Source organism: Silurus meridionalis, chromosome 16 (assembly GCF_014805685.1).
Source record: "Silurus meridionalis isolate SWU-2019-XX chromosome 16, ASM1480568v1, whole genome shotgun sequence".
Lineage (NCBI taxonomy): Eukaryota > Metazoa > Chordata > Actinopteri > Siluriformes > Siluridae > Silurus > Silurus meridionalis.
Window position 1 is genome coordinate 9,765,586 of NC_060899.1, and position 21,658 is coordinate 9,787,243.

At 39.7% G+C, this 21,658-nt stretch overlaps 1 protein-coding gene across 8 annotated transcripts in view; it reads left to right on the plus strand.

Annotated features, from left to right (window-relative positions):
* The window catches only part of spo11 (SPO11 initiator of meiotic double stranded breaks), a 117,955-nt gene extending 96,534 nt beyond the window's left edge, over nucleotides 1-21,421 (plus strand). For 4 of the 8 annotated variants that reach the window (XM_046869125.1, XM_046869124.1, XM_046869128.1 and 1 more), the window contains 5 exons: nucleotides 3,967-4,066; nucleotides 4,307-4,344; nucleotides 4,929-5,005; nucleotides 15,034-15,145; nucleotides 21,201-21,421. In XM_046869125.1, the coding sequence (XP_046725081.1) occupies nucleotides 3,967-4,066; nucleotides 4,307-4,344; nucleotides 4,929-5,005; nucleotides 15,034-15,145; nucleotides 21,201-21,320 (447 nt within the window). In that variant the 3' untranslated portion in view covers nucleotides 21,321-21,421. Of the gene's footprint in view, nucleotides 1-3,966; nucleotides 4,067-4,306; nucleotides 4,345-4,928; nucleotides 5,006-11,911; nucleotides 14,292-15,033; nucleotides 15,146-17,480 lie in introns of those variants that run through there. The other 4 variants (XM_046869127.1, XM_046869123.1, XM_046869126.1 and 1 more) reach the window with 4 other exon arrangements.
* Nucleotides 21,422-21,658: the final 237 nt, after the last annotated feature.

Here is a 21,658-nt window from a genome sequence, read left to right on the forward strand (position 1 = left end):
GTGTGATTAAGATGGTTTGGACATGTGCAGAGGAGGGACATGGCGTATATTGGTAGGAGAATGCTGAGGATGAAGCCACCAGGAAGGAGGAAAAGAGGAAGGCTAAGGAGGAGGTTTATGGATGTGGTGAGGGAGGACATGCAGGTGGTTGGGTTGAAAGAGGCAGATGTAGAGGACAGGGGGGTATGAAAAAGGATGATCCGCTGTGGTGACCCCTAATGGGAGAAGCCGAAAGAAGAAGAAGACGAAGATAAATTAAATTGAATCCTCAATCTCTGAATACTCAAAGTTGTGAAGCTATGTTTATATTTTCTCCCTGTTGTTTTGTGTAACCGTTGTTAAGTTTGCATTACTCAGGAATATTGACATGAGAATCGTCATGTGGCTATTTCAATACTCTGAAGTCTTCCTGAACTTATGTTTTCATGATATTAGGAACGTTTTACCTGCTTTTTCATTATGCTTGTAAAATTATCACTAGGTCAAGTTCTGTATTTTCGGTTGACAATAACTCATATCTTGTTTTAATGCTGAAGATATTCTCTATATGTCTGATTATGGACGAATAGCATACTGGTGATCCTCATGTGTTTTTTTTATTTTGCTTTGTTATTTAAGGCAGAGTATGATATTATTTCTCCCTTAATTACAACCTTAAATGTTAACCACAGTAAGGATAGTGACACTGAATCTGTTTTATATGTTAGTAAAAAATTGCAGATTGTTTAAGATATAAACTGGTAAAATTTATTACACTCGACCAACATGGGTCTGGGTTTAAAAACAGTAAAAATGAATAGATTGTATACTAATAGATATGAGTAGCTAGCTCTGTCATGTGCAATAACCGTAACCCATCTTATATTAGGAAAATGGTAGATATGTTTATAAATTATTAAATAAATGTCTAAAATTATAAATAATAACAAAAAATGAACAAAAATAAAGAGTACATTGTGATGGCAGCCAATCTCACCAGCACCATCTTGGTATCGCCATTTATTATTAGTTTTCACCAATGAAAACATTTGAGAGGAAAAATATAACAAAAAGCCTTAGGACTGTTGAGCAGGTACAAACCCGATTCCAAAAAAGTTGGGACCCTGTACAAATTGTGAATAAAAAAGAAATGCAATAATTTACAAATTTTATAACTTTTTTGTATTTTATTTACAATAGAATATATTGTATAACATATCAAATGTTGAAAGTGAGACATTTTGAAATGTCATGCCAAATATTGGCTTTTTTTGGATTTCATGAGAGCTACACATTCCAAGAAAGTTGGGACAGGTAGCAATAAGAGGCTGGAAAGGTTAAGGTTAAATGTACACATAAGGAACAGCTGAAGGATCAATTTGCAACTTATTAGGTCAATTGGCAACATGATTGGGTATAAAAAGAGCCTCTCAGAGTGGCAGTGTCTTTCAGAAGTCAAGATGGGCAGAGGATCACCAATTCCCCCAATGCTGCGGCGAAAAATAGTGGAGCAATATCAGAAAGGAGTTTCTCAGAGAAAAATTGCAAAGTGTTTGAAGTTATCATCATCTACAGTGCATAATATCATCCAAAGATTCAGAAAATCTGAAACAATCTCTGTGCGTAAGGGTCAAGGCCGGAATACTATACTGGATGCCTGTGATCTTCGGGCCCTTAGACGGCACTGAATCACATACAGGAATGCTACTGTGATGGAAATCACAACATGGGCTCAGGAATACTTCCAGAAAACATTGTTGTTGAACACAATCCACCATGCTATTCACCGTTGCTGGCTAAAACTCTATAAGTCAAAAACAAAGCAAGTTGTTATCAGCGCTCAGTTCAGAAGCCTGCATCTCTGATGGTATGGGGTTGCATGAGTGCGTGTGGCATGGGCAGCTTACACATCTGGAAAGGCACAATCAATGCTGAAAGGTATATCCAAGTGCTAGAACGATAAATGCTCCCATCCAGATGTCGTCTCTTTCAGGGAAGACCTTGCATTCTCCAACATTACAATGCCAGACCACATACTGCATCAATTACAATTACAGAAGAAGGATCCATTTACTGAAATGGCCAGCCTGCAGTCCAGATCTTTCACCCATAGAAAACATTTGGCGCATCATAAAGAGAAAGATGCGACAAAGAAGACCTAAGACACTTGAGCAACTAGAAGCCTGTATTAGACAAGAATTGGACTCCACAACTTGTCTCCTCAGTCCCCAGACATTTGCAGATTGTTATAAAAAGAGGGGATGCCACACAGTGGTAAACATGGCCTTGTCCCAACTTTTTTGAAATGTGTTGATGCCATGAAATTAAAAATCAACTTATTTTTCCCTTAAAATTATAAATTTTCTCAGTTTAAACATTTGATATGTCATCTATGTTGTATTCTGAATAAAATGTTGACATTTGAAACTTCCATATCATTGCATTCTGTTTTTATTTATAATTTGTATAGTGTCCCAACTGTTATGGAATCGGGTTTGTAGAATTTTGCATTAGACTCAAGTGGGACAACATTCCTCTCCCAGAACTCCAAAGGGTATGCTACACAGTGGTAAACATGGCCCTGTTCCAAGTTTTTGAAAGTGTGTGGCAGCCATCAAATTCAAAATTACCTTATTTTTTTCTACAAAAATTATACATCTACACTGTTAAAACATTTATGTTTTCTACAGTCTATTGCGAAATAAATGTGGGCTTGCAGTGCATTCTGTTTTATTTACATTTCAAACCCTCCAGATTTTTTGAGATTAGGGTTCTACTTGACTGCTCATAATGATAATAATAATAATAATAATAAGAGGGCATTGCAATTGTGAATACAAAGAACAGCATTTAAACAGCCCAATAAAACAAAACGTGGACTTAAATTATTGCATAATAGGTTATTGTAATTGATCTTTCAGTCACTGATATATCCTATCCTAGAACCACCTATCAAAAGTTGAAAAACATCTATTCTTTTTAGTTCTTTTAAGACACATGCATGTTCTATTTGTTTATATGCTGCAAACCAGTAAAATGCAAAAACACAAGAACAGTCTTTTGGACAATAATGACTGAGAGACAGTTATGTGGACAGATGAGTTAAAATTTTACATTTTTGGCTTTAACAGAAAGATTTGTGTAAGAGAGAGAACAAGAAAGATGATGTTACCAGACTTCCTAACACCCACAGTCAAACAAAGAGGTGGAAGGTTAATAGTTTGGGGATGTTTTGGAGCAAGTAAGGTTGAAGATGTATTCCAGGTAAAAGGAATACTGAACTCAATAGCTACCATTCCATACTTCATCACTTTGCAATTTCATCTTAAATGAGTTTCATTGGAACCTCACTATAAAAGATCAAAGTGTTGATCAAGATCAAAGAGTTGATGAAATATTATTTCCTGGAATGGCCTGTCCATTCACTTGACCTAAATCCTATTGAACTGCTGTGAGATTAACTTGAATTAAAGATCAGAAAGAAACAAGAAACAACAATGGACACCTTTAGCAACCTTTACACAATGCACATCAAAAATTCATTGTAAAAGACCAGCAGGCACAGATCTGTGCTGGTCTTATATTACTTTATATTAGATTTGTGCCATAGATCTTTACAAATCCTAAAGATTGAAGAGAAGCTTATTCTTACTCTGCAGAGATAGAATAGTTCAGCAATACAGTAGCCCATGCAAGGTGTACCTCTTTTATGATGGAAATGAAAAATCAGTACTTCACCTCTTACAATATAATATAAAACATAATAGGATACTGTACAAAGAGTGTATATGAATTTTTATATTTTCACATTATAACAGCATCAGAAGGTGGCTCTTTATAACCTTAACACTTCAAATAACAAACACTTACAGAATCATTTCAAAAGACTTATTAAAGAAACAAAATATAACAAGACATTCAACACCAACGATAATGAGACATCTAGTAGAAAGTTCTTAAATACTTACATTTCTCTGTGGATGTTAGGGAAAAGGTGTACCAGATGTCAACAGCAGGCTAATGGTGAAGAAACTATGGGAGACCCTGCATATCCCTGTATTTGCCTTGATGGATGCTGACCCACATGGTAGTATTTTATGCATTAGGTACAGGTGCAATTTTATTGATAGTGACAACAATTAAAAAAGTCAGTGATATGGTATGTAGGTAGAAATGTTTTCCTTTATTACCGAAGATAATGAATAATGACCTAAATTCTAAACTAAATTAGAAGAAATGAAATAAAGAGTTTATCTGGCAAACAATGTTTGTTTATATATAATGTAGAAATGCTGTTTCTTTCTTTTCCTCCTTTTCCCCAACCCAGGGATTGAAATCATGTGCATTTATAAGTATGGATCAATTGTAAGTATGGCCTGCTAAAGTACTGTAACATTGCATTGTATTAAATCAACACATGCATGTGGTATCCTAAGCTTGTGTTCATGAAGATAAATCACAATACTTATATTTGTAAGGTTACCACAGTATACAATCTATACTTTCCAGTTTAGTCTCAAATATGCACAATTCATCTCTAAATGATTAATTCAGAGTTTGATTGACCTTTCAAATATTTTTTCCTAATTTTTGATTTTAGCATAATTAGGGGTCTAAGAGGTGCAGTTGTATATACTTGTATAGTCATTTTTATCTTTACTGCTATTTAAAACATCACTCTAAACAGTAAAGCCTAGTGAAGATTAAAACGTACATTCAATTATTTACTGTGAATGTTCTTGTTACCATTAAATCTCTGAATGTATAAAATTGTTGATTGATATAAGAATGCTAATCACAATGGTGTTTAATGGTGTTTGTTTTAGATGTAAGTACTTGCAACATTTTAATTGCTTAATTTTATGCTTTAGTTTGTACTGCTTCCTTTTTTTGCACTGAACTTTAATTATTAAAATAGACTTAAGATTTAAACTTTCTTTTGTCCCCAGTCAATGGCATTTGAAGCCCCCACTCTGACTGTGTCATCAATGCTCTGGCTGGGACTGTTACCTTCAGACATTGAAAGGTTTGAAAAATGTGATACACAAAACAATTTTTATATTAATTTTTTTTCTATCCATTTCTAATCAAATCTATCATATGGTTGTGTGATATAAATTATTCTAAAATGTTTAAATAGTTAGAGTTTCTCGAAATATAGATAAGTTTAATCTTTACAATCACTTATTAAAAATGCTCTAGCAAGTAATGAAAAAACTTTGCAGTAGGGATATACAAATCATATCAGCACAAACAGATCTTACTAACTGTCAAGCATGGTGGTTGAGGGGTAATGATTTCAGTTTGTTTATTTGGCCACAGAACCCAGGCAACTTGCAGTTGAGTTGGTCATGCAAATTGATAATTTACTCTTCTGTAATCCAAAGTATTCTTGAGTCAAATGTAAGGCCATTTGTCCGTCAGATCAGACAGCTTAATCTTGGCCAAAATTGGGTCAATGATCCTAAGGACAATGATCCTAAGCACATCAGCAAACCTATGCAAACAGAAAAAGATAGGCTAAAATGACAGAATCAAGGTGCTGCAGTGGGCCAGTCAAAGTTTAAAGAACTTGACTGAAATGCTGTGGAAGGACATTAAGAAAGCTGTGCATAAACATATGCCTGCAAACCTCATTTAACTTAAGAAATGATAAGAAGAGTGAGGCAAAATTATGTGAGCGACCGATAAAGTAATACAAAACATTACTATTTCATGTTATAAATCATAAGGTGTTGATTTTTTTAATAATAAATAATTACACCTTGTAAAATCTCATGTTGTTTATTTGAGGTTGTATTTACTTAAGACCTGATAAGGACCACTTGATTTTTATTATGTGCTGATATGGAAAACCATAGGATTAGCAAATTATATATACAGGTAATATGCAACTGGCAATAGAGATACATCGTTAGATCGAAAAATCACAAGTTGAACCATTGTAAATCTGAGACTATATATATATATATATATATATATATATATATATATATATATATTAAAAAAAAAAAAATATATATATATATATATATATATATATATATATATATATATATATATATATATATATATATATATTAGGGATGCACCGAATATTCGCCACGAAAATTTTCGGCCGAAACCGAAAATGCACTTCTGGGCCATTTTCGGCCGAAAATTTTCGGAAGACTTTGATCACAGAAAAAACGTGGCCGAAACAGTTTGTTGTGATGACGCAAAGCACGTGCATGTCTGAAACAACATGTCTGCGGTGTGGACGTATTTCAGTATATCTGAGAAAGATAGCACCTAGCAAAACATGTAATGCCGAAATTTCGTCTGCAAAGACTTTCTCCACGTCGGGTTTAATTTATCACCTGAAATCCAAACATCCCGATCGCTATGCTAAATATGAGAGGAACACGGCACAGAAAAGCAAAACCCCTCCGAGCATGCGCACTCCGTCTGTGGCGAACGTTTTTAAAAAGGCAAGAAGTTTCCCAGTGATATTGTTGTATTGTTGTATCTTTAAGCAGTTGCACTTGTTCTGAATGCACTTTGTTTTTATGAAAGAACATATTTAATTTTACAACCTTTCAGCAGGACAGAGGGCCTGTACAATATTATTTAATGTACACATGAGTGCATTTAAGTTAAACATTTAAGTTTAAATTTTAATTTATTTTATCCTGTGCATTGTTGCAATGTGCTATAAATAAATATTTTCATAATTTGTAATTGATTTATTCTTTGAAACTTATTAATTTATGCAATTGAAATGCCTTGATTTTAGTAAGATTAGTACACAGTTATAGACATAAATGCAATGGTAATAATAATTGGCATAATTTCTTTCGGTGTTTCGGTTTTCGGCCTTGCTTTCCTCTTTTTCGGTTTTCGGTTTCGGCCCAGAATTTTCATTTCGGTGCATTCCTAATATATATATAAAAGCACATAGCACGCGGAACGTGGGATGAGCAGCAAAAGCATAGAATGAACAACGGCAGGATCGGGGGAATCCGCGATACGCTTTGGGAAGAAAAGCGCAGCCGTTGATAGAGTGCCGGTGGGAAGGCATGTACCGGGATACGCATGAGCGATAACAACGACCGCCGTGAACCAACATATACCAACAATAACGGACGGTGAGAGTGTGGAAGTTTAAATAGGAGCTGGTGATGAGTGCTAAACGAGCACCATATGTGCGCGATTGAAGCCGGGAGTTTCAGAGAAAGCGGCCGAGAAAACACCTGACACGCCGAAGGCATGCCTTCATCAAACAAATCGCGGCAACACTGTTGTGTAAAAAAAAAACCTCCAAAAACACGTGCATGCACATTCTCATTTATTACCGCACATCATGTACATAAAGAAATTTCAAGCACGTTAATATATTGCCGCCATATTGATTTTCGTTTATCTCGATCATCGGTTATCTCGATGCTTTTTGGCAACCCCCTAGGACATCGACATAACCGGGTTCCACTGTGTGTGTGTGTGTGTGTGTGTGTGTGTGTGTGTGTGTGTGTGTGTGTGTGTATATATATATATATATATATATATATATATATATATAAACCATCAATACTATAAAAAAGCGCAATATAACATGCATAGCATTACAAAAAAAAAAATATAGCATGGCATTACAGAGAGAGGCATTTCGCATATGAAGGGTGAATACTATTTTAATAAAGTAAGCTCCAAACCTCTACACTGCAAGTGTGCCAGCTACATCATCTGGAGCAGTGCACAATCAATATTTGTCTAATAACATGACAAAAACATCAAAAATTAAATAAAATACAACCTACTCACCAAAGATGCATGCTCATAATTTGCACCGCTCCTCAGAGGCTGTAAGCCAGTGGTACCGCTTATATTTTCTGGTCTGGACATGAAAAACAAACCCTTTCCCAGGCTGAGACAAGCTAGCTAGCTTTGGAGTTTGCCGACCTCTCCTCACAATGTCTAGCTTTTCTTGAATATGGATTTTTAAGTATGTCTGAGACCAAATCAATTTATTTTTCCTCTATAGGCATAAAAATGTCTAATGTGTGCAGAGTGCTATGGTCATGTTTTGCTAGTTGAACTTGGCTGTAAGCGTTTCCCTCTGACCAGCCAACCAGAGGACAAAAAAATGCTGACGCTATTCTGGGCCAGCTAGCTGGCCCTGTGAGGTGAATTTGAAATCTGATTGGTTAAAGAAACAGACTCATTTCTTATAGAGACTAAGGTACGGACTGTTGGGAATAAATTAATACAATTTTATCGAACAAATATTAGAATGACGGCCCACTGTTAAATATATATATACAGTACAGACCACAAGTTTGGACACACCTTCTAATTCAAAGAGTTTTCTTTATTTTCATGACTATGAAAATTGTAGATTCACACTGAAGGCATCAAAACTATGAATTAACACATTTGGAATTATACAGGGAGTGCAGAATTATTAGGCAAATGAGTATTTTGACCACATCATCCTCGTTATGCATGTTGTCTTACTCCAAGCTGTATAGGCTGGAAAGCCTACTACCAATTAAGCATATTAGGTGATGTGCATCTCTGTAATGAGAAGGGGTGTGGTCTAATGACATCAACACCCTATATCAGGTGTGCATAATTATTAGGCAACTTCCTTTCCTTTGGCAAAATGGGTCAAAAGAAGGACTTGACAAGCTCAGAAAAGTCAAAAATAGTGAGATATATTGCAGAGGGATGCAGCAGTCTTAAAATAGCCAAGCTTCTGAAGCGTGATCATCGAACAATCAAGCGTTTCATTCAAAATAGTCGACAGGGTCGCAAGAAGCGTGGAAAAACCAAGGCGCAAAATAACTGCCCGTGAACTGAGAAAAGTCAAGCGTGCAGCTGCCAAGATGCCACTTGCCACCAGTTTGGCCATATTTCAGAGCTGCAACATCACTGGAGTGCCCAAAAGCACAAGGTGTGCAATACTCAGAGACATGGCCAAGGTAAGAAAGGCAGAAAGTCGACCACCACTGAACAAGACACACAAGCTGAAAGCGTCAAGACTGGGCCAAGAAATATCTCAAGACTGATTTTTCTAAGGTTTTATGGACTGATGAAATGAGAGTGAGTCTTGATGGGCCAGATGGATGGGCCCGTGGCTGGATTGGTAAAGGGCAGAGAGCTCCAGTCCGACTCAGGCGCCAGCAAGGTGGAGGTGGAGTACTGGTTTGGGCTGGTATCATCAAAGATGAGCTTGTGGGGCCTTTTCGGGTTGAGGATGGAGTCAAGCTGAACTCCCAGTCCTACTGCCAGTTTCTGGAAGACACCTTCTTCAAGCAGTGGTACAGGAAGAAGTCTGCATCCTTCAAGAAAAACATGATTTTCATGCAGGACAATGCTCCATCACACACGTCCAAGTACTCCACAGCGTGGCTGGCAAGAAAGGGTATAAAAGAAGAAAATCTAATGATATGGCCTCCTTGTTCACCTGATCTGAACCCCATTGAGAACCTGTGGTCCATCATCAAATGTGCGATTTACAAGGAGGGAAAACAGTACACCTCTCTGAACAGTGTCTGGGAGGCTGTGGTTGCTGCTGCACGCAATGTTGATGGTGAACAGATCAAAACACTGACAGAATCCATGGATGGCAGGCTTTTGAGTGTCCTTGCAAAGAAAGGTGGCTATATTGGTCACTGATTTGTTTTTGTTTGGTTTTTGAATGTCAGAAATGTATATTTGTGAATGTTGAGATGTTATATTGGTTTCACTGGTAAAAATAAATAATTGAAATGGGTATGAATTTGTTTTTTGTTGTTGCCTAATAATTATGCACAGTAATAGTCACCTGCACACACAGATATCCCCTAAAATAGCTAAAACTAAAACTACTTCCAAAAATATTCAGCTTTGATATTAATGAGTTTTTTGTGTTCATTGAGAACATGGTTGTTGTTCAAATTAAATCCTCAAATAAAATTAATCCTCAAAAATACAACTTGCCTAATAATTCTGCACTCCCTGTATATGGAATTATATACATAACAAAAAAGTGTGAAACAACTGAAAAATGTCATATTCTAGGTTCTTCAAAGTAGCCACCTTTTGCTTTGATTACTGCTTTGCACACTCTTGGCATTCTCTTGATGAGCTTCAAGAGGTAGTCACCTGAAATGGTCTTCCAACAGTCTTGAAGGAGTTCCCCGAGAGATGCTTGGCACTTGTTGGCCCTTTTGCCTTCACTCTGTGGTCCAGCTCACCCCTAAACCATCTTGATTGGGTTCAGGTCCGGTGACTGTGAAGGCCAGGTCATCTGGCACAGCACCCCATCACTCTCCTTCTTGGTCAAATAGCCCTTGATGCCTTCAGTGTGACTCTACAATTTTCATAGTCATGAAAATAAAGAAAACTCTTTGAATGAGAAGGTGTGTCCAAACTTTTGGTCTGTACTCTATATATATATATATATATATATATATATATATATATATATATATATATATATATATATATAATGAAAGTCAGTAGGAGTAGACAAAGTACATGTGTGTGAATGGGAGGGAGGAGGGTGGAGAAGAGTGGCAGGAATGATGTGTGATAGAAGGGTATCTGCCAGAGTAAAATAGAAAGTTTATAGGACTGTGGTGAGACCTGCTATGTTGTATGGTTTAGAGACAGTGGCATTGAGTAAAAGACAAGAGGTGGAGCTGGAAGTAGCAGAGCTGAAGATGTTGAGGTTTTCGTTGGGACTGACGAGGATGGACAGGATTAAAAATGAGTTTATCAGAGGGACAGCGAATGTAGTTTTGGAGACAAGGTGAGGGAGGCGCGATTGAAATGGTTTGGACATGTGCAGAGGAGAGACATGGTGTATATCGGTAGGAGAATGCTGAGGATGGAGCCAACAGGAGGGAGGAAAAGAGAAAGACAAAGGAGAAGGTTTATGGACATGGTGAGGGAGGATATGCAGGTGGTTAGTTTGAAAAAGGCAGATGTAGAGGACAGCAGGGTATGGAGACGGATGATCCGCTGTGGAGACCCCTAATGGGAGAACCCGAAAGAAGAAGACAACGATGACTGGGTCATATTTATTTATTTATATTTTTATATTTATTTACCTGTACCTGTAATTTACTGACTTACATTTACAACCTAAATTCTGATATTTGTTCCTATAAATTGTATTGATTTATTCCCAACATAGGCCGTAAGGTGAAGCCGTTTTTCGTTTCATCCCGTTCCCATATATGGGGCACTAAATTATTTTAATTCCAATAAAAAGAGCTATTAGTTTTGAGCGAGAAAATAAAAGTTCTCTATGTATAATCCTGCAGTTTCTTTTTTATTAGTGTTTAAAGTCGGCAATAGTTCCTTCATCGCGTAATCATATTTTGATCGAGTGATTCAGCTTAACGTCACGTGTAGGAAGCACAACCAATAAGGTGGCCGCTTTTGGAATGATAAATCCAAGATGGATTATAAACAATGCTATATGTATCTCGCATCGATAAAGAAAGAAGAAACGAAGGATTTTACACACACACACGATAGGATACATACATAAATAGCGTCAAACGGTGGCTTGACGGTGAGAATCAGAGAATAGCAGAAACATACAAACATTGTCTAGAAATTAAATTTGAAAATGTTCCCGAAGACACTGGGTTTAATATCACTTGCTACAAGCTTACTGGCAGGCCCGTCATGGACCTAAGTTTCTTTTCAGGACATTCAGTTGTTGAGGTACTGCTACTCGATGACACAGACTGGTCTTCAAGACACGTCATACAGCATCCTGAAATTCTAGATGCTCACAAAGAACAGTCTGTGTCATCGAGTAGTAGTACCTCAACAACTGAATGTCCTAAAAAGAAACTTAGGTCCATGGCGGGCCTGCCAGTAGCTTGTGCAGGTCCTGTGCTTCCTGCCTTGTGCATAATTTGTAAGAAAACTGACAAGTACATTACTGTGGCAGGCAAATGACAGAAGGACCATCTTTCACAGGCAGAAACATTGTGTGCAGGTGGGTACACACACACACACACACACACACACACAAGTTTTAACTTTAAAGTTTTATGCTGGTATATGCTGGATACCATGGCTAAATTTAAATTACAATTACATCATTATGTAATGTTTATAAATCATTTATTGTTTTGCATACTGCTACAACCAAAATACTCAAAATTGTTTAACGGTTAACCGTTTTTATATAATGGTTTTTATTTACAATTTAGTTTTGTAATGTTTAATATATAATATTTATTTACAGGCCAGTTGCTGAAAGCTGGCGAGATGAAGAAAGACACTAGCATTCTTGTGCATTTTCAAGACAAAGACTGCGTCTCTCTGGAGGTGCGATACCACAAGTCCTGTTACAGACAGTACACCAGGTTCTTGACGAAGTTTACTGCAACAGTTACTGGGACCTCAGATGTGATCAGAAGACACCAACACAATGGAAAAAGTTTCTATCAGATGGAACAAACAAAGAGGCACTGGCAGAATTCCTCTATCTTGCGTGGCGAGATGCTGATCTTACCACTGTGGGCAAGGACTTAAGCTTGTACATCGCACATGGAGACCTGTGTCACTGTGACTGTAATGCACCGTATACAAACTCTCAGTGCTGTTGAAGATCTGACATGTGATGATGAGGAATGTGACACCAGGTTGTTTTTACATGCACAACATGCTGCCAATGAACATCAAACTGTAGTCATCAAGAGCCCTGATACTGATGTGGCAGTGATTGCTTTAAGTCTGTAGCCAGATTTACCATGTAGGTTTCACAGGGGTTGGCAACAAAACGAGGATCATTGATTTGGCTAAGGTGTCATCAGCTCTTGGCACCAGTGTGTGTTTTGCACTTATTGGGATCCATACCTTTACAGGTTGTGACTCTACAAGTGCATTTTATGGCAAAGGCAAAAGAAAGGAATTTTCTGTTGCTTGTGAGAAAGAGGAATACCTGGATGCATTTAGAAATCTGGGTAAAAGTTTTAACCTGGACCAGTCTACCTTTGACATACTTTGCAAATATGTGTGCCACCTCTATGGCCAGTCATCTCCCGAAAATGTGAATGATGCAAGATACAAAGCATTCTGCATGGCATCATCGGCTTTGCCAGAACTATCCATGCCCCCTTCAAGTGATGTCCTGCACCAACACTGCAAAAGGGCAAACTACCAAGCAGCCATAATGAGACATTCTCTGAAAGGTATAATGTGTGCCCCTTTAACCATTGGCAATGGATGGCACCTCGAGGATGGGGAGTTAACAGTGACCTGGATGACTAGAAATCCTGCACTTAAAAGTGTTTTGCAGGTAGTCCACTGCAGTTGCAAGCAAGGCAAATGTGAGACTGGAAGATGTTCCTTGTATGTACTGATTTTTGTCGGTGCCAAAATTGTGCCAATGTTTCAAAGGAAACAGAGGAAAGAGCTAAATGGGATGATGGCTCTGATGATGATACTTATGAGTAAAGATGTACTGTGCATTATCTTAAGCTTATTTTTAGTTGTAATGAATCTGTTGTGGAATTGTTCATTTTTTGCATTATTCATATCTAATGGGGGGGCGTATTTTGAGTGATTTCAGAAAACTCGGGACAAAGTGTGCTGCTTGTTTATGTTTCTGTAATTACACACTGCCTTCTGAAAAAATTTGATGTATAATACATCAAATTAAACAGTGCCTACTGAAAAATTAGATGTATAATACATCACAGTTTTGCAAAAATTGCAATGTGTATGTTTCATTTTGCTTGAAGTTAAAGAATATTTCCTACGAATTTGCCATATTTTATGGTCTACATTCACACTTGAGTGTTTAATGCACCAATACCTTTCTCAAATGTTTAGGTACATGTATAAGGGTCAATTTGAGAGAGATTTTATGTTGCTAAAATGAAAATAAATAAAGTTCTAAGCACAGCCAGCAGCATAAGATTTTTGTTTTTAAAAATTCACAATTATACACATTTATGGATTGTGACAAAAAAATGCAGGATTTTTTGTGGAGAACTTTTAACATAAGGTCCAAAAAGGTGGTGTTTATGCAAAAATGCATTTAAAAAGTAGTGCCCAGACGTGGGAACAAAAATCACTTTCTAGCCACTTTTTCTTAGTTCACCTTATGGCCTAACAGTTTATTCTCTTCATTTCTCTTGGCTGCACTGCTTCCAGTACGTGTATGTGAATGTTAGATTTTTGTCCAATCAGATTTCAGCCTTTATGTGCTGCCATGTCAATCTAATCTGCCCAGGACCTTCAATGTCTGTTCTGTTGGCTTTTTACAATAGTCTCCTTAAAAAAAAGCTTAACTTCTTTAACCAATCAGATTTCATATTCGCCTCAAAGGACCAGCTAGCTGGCCCAGAATACCGTCAGCATTTTTCTGTCCTCTGATTGGTTGGTCAGAGGGAAACTGTTACAGCCAAGTTTGACTGGCAAAACATATCCGTAGCGCTCTGTACAAATTAATACATTAGAGTTAGACTTTTTTATTCCTATCGAGGAAGAGAAATTGATTTGGTCTCGGACATACTTAAAAATCAAGAGGATGGCCAACCCTGAAGCTAGCTTGTCTCACCCCGGGAAAGGGTTTGTTTGCCACTTCCAGACCAGTGAATGCAAGCTGTACCACTGGGTACCACTCTGAGAAGCAGTGCAAATTATGAGAATCTCTGGTGAGTAGGTTGTATTTTATTTAAATTATTATGTTTTTATCATGTTATTAGACAAATTGATTCTGAGTGATTGTTTTAGTGTAGAGGTTTGGAGTTGTCTTAACTGGTTTCTTGCTTTAGTAAAATGGTATTCTTTTTTCAATATGCAAAATGCCTCTCTCTGTAATTCCAAACGTTGTTATATTGCGTTTTTGTATTGTATTGATGGTTTCTATAATTGCGACGTGATATACACTACCACTATGTATGTATATATATATATATATATATATATATATATATATATATATATATATATATATATATATATATATGAGAGAGAGAGAGAGAGAGAGAGAGAGCTACTTCAGTTAAATTCGAACCTTGTTCCTCCTGATTAATGCATAAAACATTGTGTGTCTAGCCTTGGATTGCCACAAGATGCTCTAATTCCATTAACAGTAGCAGATGAAAGAAAGCTCAACAATATAAAGAAAAGGCCATATATGTCTTTCCATCCAGCATGGGAGAAGGAGGTGAGCTAGTGAGACATTTTAATATATATATATATATATATATATATATATATATATATATATATATATATATATATATTACACACACAGTGGAACCCGCTTATCTCGACCTCGGTTATCTCGACAACCCTATTAAGTCGACATTTTTGAAGTGGAACCGGCAAATTCTCGCTTTGTCTAAGCATTTTTTATCGGTTATGTCGATTCTTTTATGTCGCCGAACCCCGATATCTCGAGCACAAGAGGGGAAAAATTTGCCATTTAACGTCGGTTATCTTGGTGCAGCCTGCGGAGAAGAACTCGCGGAAGTGGCGGAAAAATCAAGGCTTACAGCTGCTACAGGTGTTGTATTGTATACTGGTGAATCTCTGCTGTTAGTTAGTGCACATATGCCTTTTGTTGTTAAATGGTATCCGATGAACGGGAGGCGAAAGCCGCGCTTGGCAGCGCGGAACGTGGGATGAGCAGCAAAAGCATAGAATGAACACTGGCAGGATCGGGGGGAATCCGCGGTGCGCTTTGGGAAGAAAAGAGCAGCCGTTGAGAGAGTGCTGGTGGGAAGGCACGTACCGGGATACACATGAGCGATAACAACGACGGGCGTGAACCAACATATACCAACAATAACGGACAGTGAGAGTGTGAAAGTTTAAATAGGAGCTGGTGATGATGCTAAACGAGCACCATATGTGCGCGATTGAAGCTGGGAGCTTCAGAGAAAGCGGCAGAGAAAGCACCTGACACACTGAAGGGGGCCGAAGGGGGCGTGGCAGGTGGATTCCTGACAGATAAACATGTACATACTATGTATTTTTATAGCATGCCTTCATCAAACAAATCGCGGCAACGCTGTTGTGTAAAAAAAACCCTTCAAAAACACGTGCATGCACATTCTCATTTATTAACGCACATCATGTACATAAAGAAATTTCAGGCACGTTAATATATTGCCGCCATTTTGATTTTCGTTTATCTCGATCATCGGTTATCTCGATGCTTTTTGGTGACCCCCTAGGACATCGACAAAACCGGGTTCCACTGTATATATATACAGTGGTCCCCCGGTTATCGAACTTAATTCGTCCCTTAAAACCGTTCGAAATCCGATATGTTCGAAAACCTGACCTAATTATCCCATAAGAAATAATGAAAAACCAATTAATCCGTTCCCGAACTCCACCAATACCCAATAATTAAAATTTTTTTCCTGTTTTTAGCTGTATTAATAGTCAGGAATCCCCCTGCCACGCCCCCTACGGTGGCTGTCATGGTGCTTCAGGGAATGCCCTTTTCCTTGCTCATGCGTGCCCCGCCCACATTGAGCTCATCGCAATCGGGCTTCCTCCATAAAGCACCGTGGATATTATTTATGGACTGCCTTTTGCCGGATTATCCCGATCTCTGCAGGTATTTTGTGTTGGCTCGGTAAAAGTATAAATTAACAACTTTACAAGAGTAAGAAACAAAATGATTACTGTACTTACCGCTAAATATCACTAATATTGTTCACAAACAGAAGTTGCGATAGATGCTTACTCAGCGATGGTTGAAGCGGAAGCAGTTTCTTCCCCTCGCACTGGGCTGGGCAGCGTGGGTGGCGTTCGATAACTGGAACTTTGTTCGTTCACCGGACCGAAAATTCGTTCGGAAAACCGTTTGCTAACCGGAATGTTCGATAGCCGAGCCTTTCGATAACCGGGGGACCACTGTGTATATTTATATATATATATATAATATATATATATATATATATATATATAATATCAAATTTTGCAATGTTAGTGACTATTTACAGTGATGGTGAATCAAAACTTGCAGTTGACTAAAGGTCAGATCTAGATTTATAAGTAATATTCCTATGATGACTTTGCCGAATAAAGTTAAAATCCCATGTTTTATGTGTTACACCCTCTGTAGGAGTACAGTGCCAGCCACTAATATTGGCACCTTTTGGTATATGTGAACATAGAATGCTGTGGAAAATTGTTTAACCTTTTGAACTTTTGTTAAACAAAATCGCAAAAATACTTTGCCTTTATGGATGTCAAGTAATTACAAACATTTGGTTTTGATAATGTCAATTTGATAGGGTCAGGGATCCACCTGCCATGCCCCCTTTGGTGGCTCTTTATGCCTTCGCTTTCCCTAGAGCTCCAGGCTTAATCACGCACACCTGGGACTCATCATCAATCATGCCTCCGCTCTCTCTGGAGCTCCAGGCTTAATCACGCACACGTGAGGCTCATCATTACTCCACCTCGCTTCTACATAAGCTCCTCACTCTCACTCGCTCCCTTGTTCGTTTTTGAATGTATGGGTTCTATGTTTCACACAGGACTCCTTGCTTTCCGTTCCGTTCGGTCTCCACTCACAGGATTCTGTGCTCTCCATTCCGTTCGGACTCCGCCATCCTGTACTGGCTGCGCTTCTCCTCCCCGTGCATCTCGGATCAGCTACACTTCTCGCCAAGCGCACCTTGGACTCTCTCAACCCAAGGACTGCCAAGTGCGCGCATGTGTGTGTGTCTCTCCCTCACTCCCGTCATTTAGACCCGAGCGAGCTGTACTCCGGCCTCCGCCTTCTGTTTCACTCGCACCCTGACAGAATAACGAACCCCTGAAAAAAAAACAAAAAAGGACATGATCGGGTTGCCGCCGTGGTCCCAACGTGATCCGAGCCTCGGAGGGAGGAAACACCCGGAAGCACGCTGCTAAATCATCCTCGGTGGCCGCACCACGCCCCTCTGTGATTCTGTAACTCCTCTTACACCACTGAAACAGCTAAAATCGCGCTCCATATCTCTTTCTTGTCTGGAGACTCTCTCTCGCCAGTAAGCTGTGGAGAGCAGTTGGAAGGGAATTTTCGCTTGTGTGCCCATTTCATTGGGCTTCTCACGGGGATGTTCGGGATGAATCCGGAGGATCTGCTTTACAGCCCCCTCGATTCTGGGAGGGCTCCGCTCCAGGGTTTCCACAAACGTGCAGCCCCAAGCTTTTCTGATGTCAACGTCTCGCCTCTGAGCTCCTCCGATGGCGACGTCTCGCCTCTGAGCTCCTCCGATGGCGACGTCTCGCCTCTGAGCTCCTCCGATGGCGACGTCACGCCTCTGAGCTCCTCCGATGGCGACGTCACGCCTCTGAGCTCCTCCGATGGCGACGTCACGCCTCTGAGCTCCTCCGAAGGCGACGTCACGCCTCTGAGCTCCTTCGAGTTTGACGTCTCTCTCCCGAGCTCCCCTGAAGGCGACGTCTCTCTCCCGAGCTCCCCTGAAGGCGACGTCTCGCTCCGAGCTCCTCCGTCGGCGACGTCTCGTCCCCGAGCTCCTCCGTCGGCGACGTCTCGTCCCCGAGCTCCTCCGTCTGCGACGTCTCGTCCCCGAGCTCCTCCGTCTGCGACGTCTCCCCCCCGAACTCTTCCGTCCGCGACGTCTCGCCCCCGAGCTCCTCTGCCGGCATCGTCTCGCCCCCGAGCTCCTCCGTCGGCGACGTCTCGCCCCCATGCTCCTCCGTCGGCGAAGTCTCGCCTAAGAGCTCCTCCGATGGCGCCGTCTCGCCTCTGAGCTCCTTTGACGAAGACATCTCAGCCCCAAGTCTCCCACAAGGTGACGGATCGCCTCCAAACCCATTTGAAGGCGAAGCCACTCTTCCTAGACCGTTTGAAGGCGAAGTCGCGCCTTCGAGTCCCTCTCCGGGCAAAATCTCTCCTCCAGGTCCCTCGAAGGATGACAAGGCACTCCCGAGTTCCTCTGAAGTTCCTCTGAAGGCGTTGTCATGGCTCAAAGACCCAGCGAAGGTGCCACTGCGTGCCACTCCTCATCTCCGCCGTGGCCGTCGCACGCCCTCTGAACTCCGCCGTGGGCATCGCACAGGCTTTGAACTCCGCCATGGGTGGCGCACGGCCTCTGGATTCCGCCGTGGGCGTTGCTTGGCCTCTGGACACCACCGAGGACGTTTTTCTGCTCCCAGTCTCCACCGAGTGCGTCACTTGGTCTCCGATCTCCGTGCTGGACATCACTCCACTCCAGACCTCCCTAGTGGGTGTCAATCCACCCGATCACCACCGAGGGCGTCACTTGGTGTCTGGTCTCTGCCGTGATGGTCACTCAGCCTCTGGATTCTGCTGCGTGCACAGCTTGGTCCCTGGAGGCGCCTCTCCATCTCCGGTCTTCGCCAGTGGTTTTGCTCCATTCCTGGCCTCCGTGATGAGCTGTGCGCTGTTTTGGACCTCCGCTGAGGGCGTGGTTCCGTCCCGTGTCTTCGGGATGGGCATCGGCCAGTTCCGGCTCTCCACTGGGGTCGTCGCTCCGCCTCAAGTCCTTCCTGGCCTTTTCCGGGTTTCGCGGCGGTTCTGGCCGGGTACTTTTCGACCCAGGACGAACACTGGGATCCTCCATCCTGTACCGGCTGCGCTTCTCCTCCCCGCGGATCTCGGATCAGCTACGCTTCTCCCCGAGCGCACCTAGGACTCTCTCAACCTAATGACTGCCGAGAGTGCGTGTGTGTGTGTGCTTGTGTGTTTGTCTCTTCCTCACTCTCATCATTTAGACCCGAGCGAGCTGTACTCCGGCTTCCGCCTCCTGTTTCACTCGCACCCTGACAGATAGTGCCTGCCTCTAATATTGACACATTTGGTAAATATTAGCAAAGAAGAAAAATCCTTTAAACATTTATTTAAAAAAAAATCACAACAATCATCTGCCCTCATGGATATCAGACAATTGCAAAAAAATTACGGTTTCATTTTATGAATGCCAATATTTGTGGATGGCACTGCATTATAACAATGCATTATATATTTACAATATAGCTAGATTGTTATGTATTGTTTTTTGTTTCTGCAGGCCCAAAATGCTACTGTATATAGTACCCTCTGTTATTTGGAGTCTTCATATAAATTAATAATAGTAACTTCATTATTCATTTCACCGGTCATAATCATGCCTGATTGGTGTGTGTGAATAATTGCATGTTTTGAGACCTTACAATTGCATGGAAAATTATTGGTCTGTCTTGGTCAGGCCACAAAATAAAAAACAAATAAAGATTTGGCAAGTAAGTAAGTAATCTAAAAATTAAGTAAAAAATATAAACAAAAGCACACTTCCTTTCTTCAGCCCCTTTTCAAATTAAAACCAAGAGAGAAACGAGGACCAGAGAAAGCACAAGGTCATACACAGAACCAATCAAGCACAGCAAAAATGTGTGGTTGTGAGTACAGGTTCTAGTCCCTTGTCGGTTAAATTTATTTTTATTTGTATAGATTTTAACAATAGACAGTGTCTCAAAGCAGCTATACAGCAATAAGCAGTTATTAAAAAAAATGTATATGTATGTTTGTTATAATTGTATGTGTTTACATAACCAGTGCACCAACAGATTTTCTATAATTCGGGAGGCTCTCCATCATGCTATTTAAAATACTATCAGTTTATTTTGACGCGTTTATGTTCTAATTTCCTGTAAAATTATGACATATACACATGACATGCCTGCAGGAAGATGCTCCTCCTTATTTTCATAATATTAGCCTTCAGGAAATGCAAGCACCTTCCTGACTGTAATAGTTAATTGTTGGAATGGCTGAGGTCCTTTATTAATTTCTTTACCTTAGTCCATTAAAAACCTTGACCAGCTGTAAAATTAATAACCACTTACAGTTGAATTATTAGCAGATTACCATATTTTACCATACATCAAACTGCTGGTGGTGCTGAATTTAATAACGCTCTATGATCCTTGCCTATCATCTAAGACGAAAACCGACCTAATAGACCTGAGGAAGTGTCTGTTTGATGTATGTTTCTAATTAATATTTACATATATAAATCAACATTCAATCCTTTTTATAAAGATGCCAATCACTCTAGAAGGTAAGGAAGGCAAAAAAAAATAACTATGATGTAACAGTTAAGTTTGTGTCTCTTACAATATATGCCATACTATACATATGTATATGGTACCATATGTCTAAGTGAAGAATAGCAGCATAACAATTGCTACAGCAAACTTAAACAATGACATCAATAATTAATTCTTATTTTCGCACTGTCTGTAAGATGGAGCTGATGCTGAGATGGAAGCAGAAAGCTGAGATTGAATCTCTGGTCTCTATTGCACCTCATTTCCTCACTCGGGTATACCTACACAATAAGTTGTCTTATGGTGGCTGGATATGAGTCCACCAAGTTCTGCACTGTAATCATTATGTTTCCTTGTGAATTATTTTTGTTATTTCCCCTTTAATTCTTGAAATTAAAATAAATAATACATGTTTAAATGTTTGTCAGATTCTGTTACATTTACATATACATTCTGTTACATTTACAGATACATTTTACATATGAGTTTTTACACACACACACACACACACACACACACACACACACACACATTTTGCACAGTACACACACACTAAACTTTCTGCACAGTACTATATACAGGTGCATCTCAATTAATTAGAATGTCAGTAAAGTTTATTTTAGTAATTCAATACAAAAAGTTAAACTTGTATATT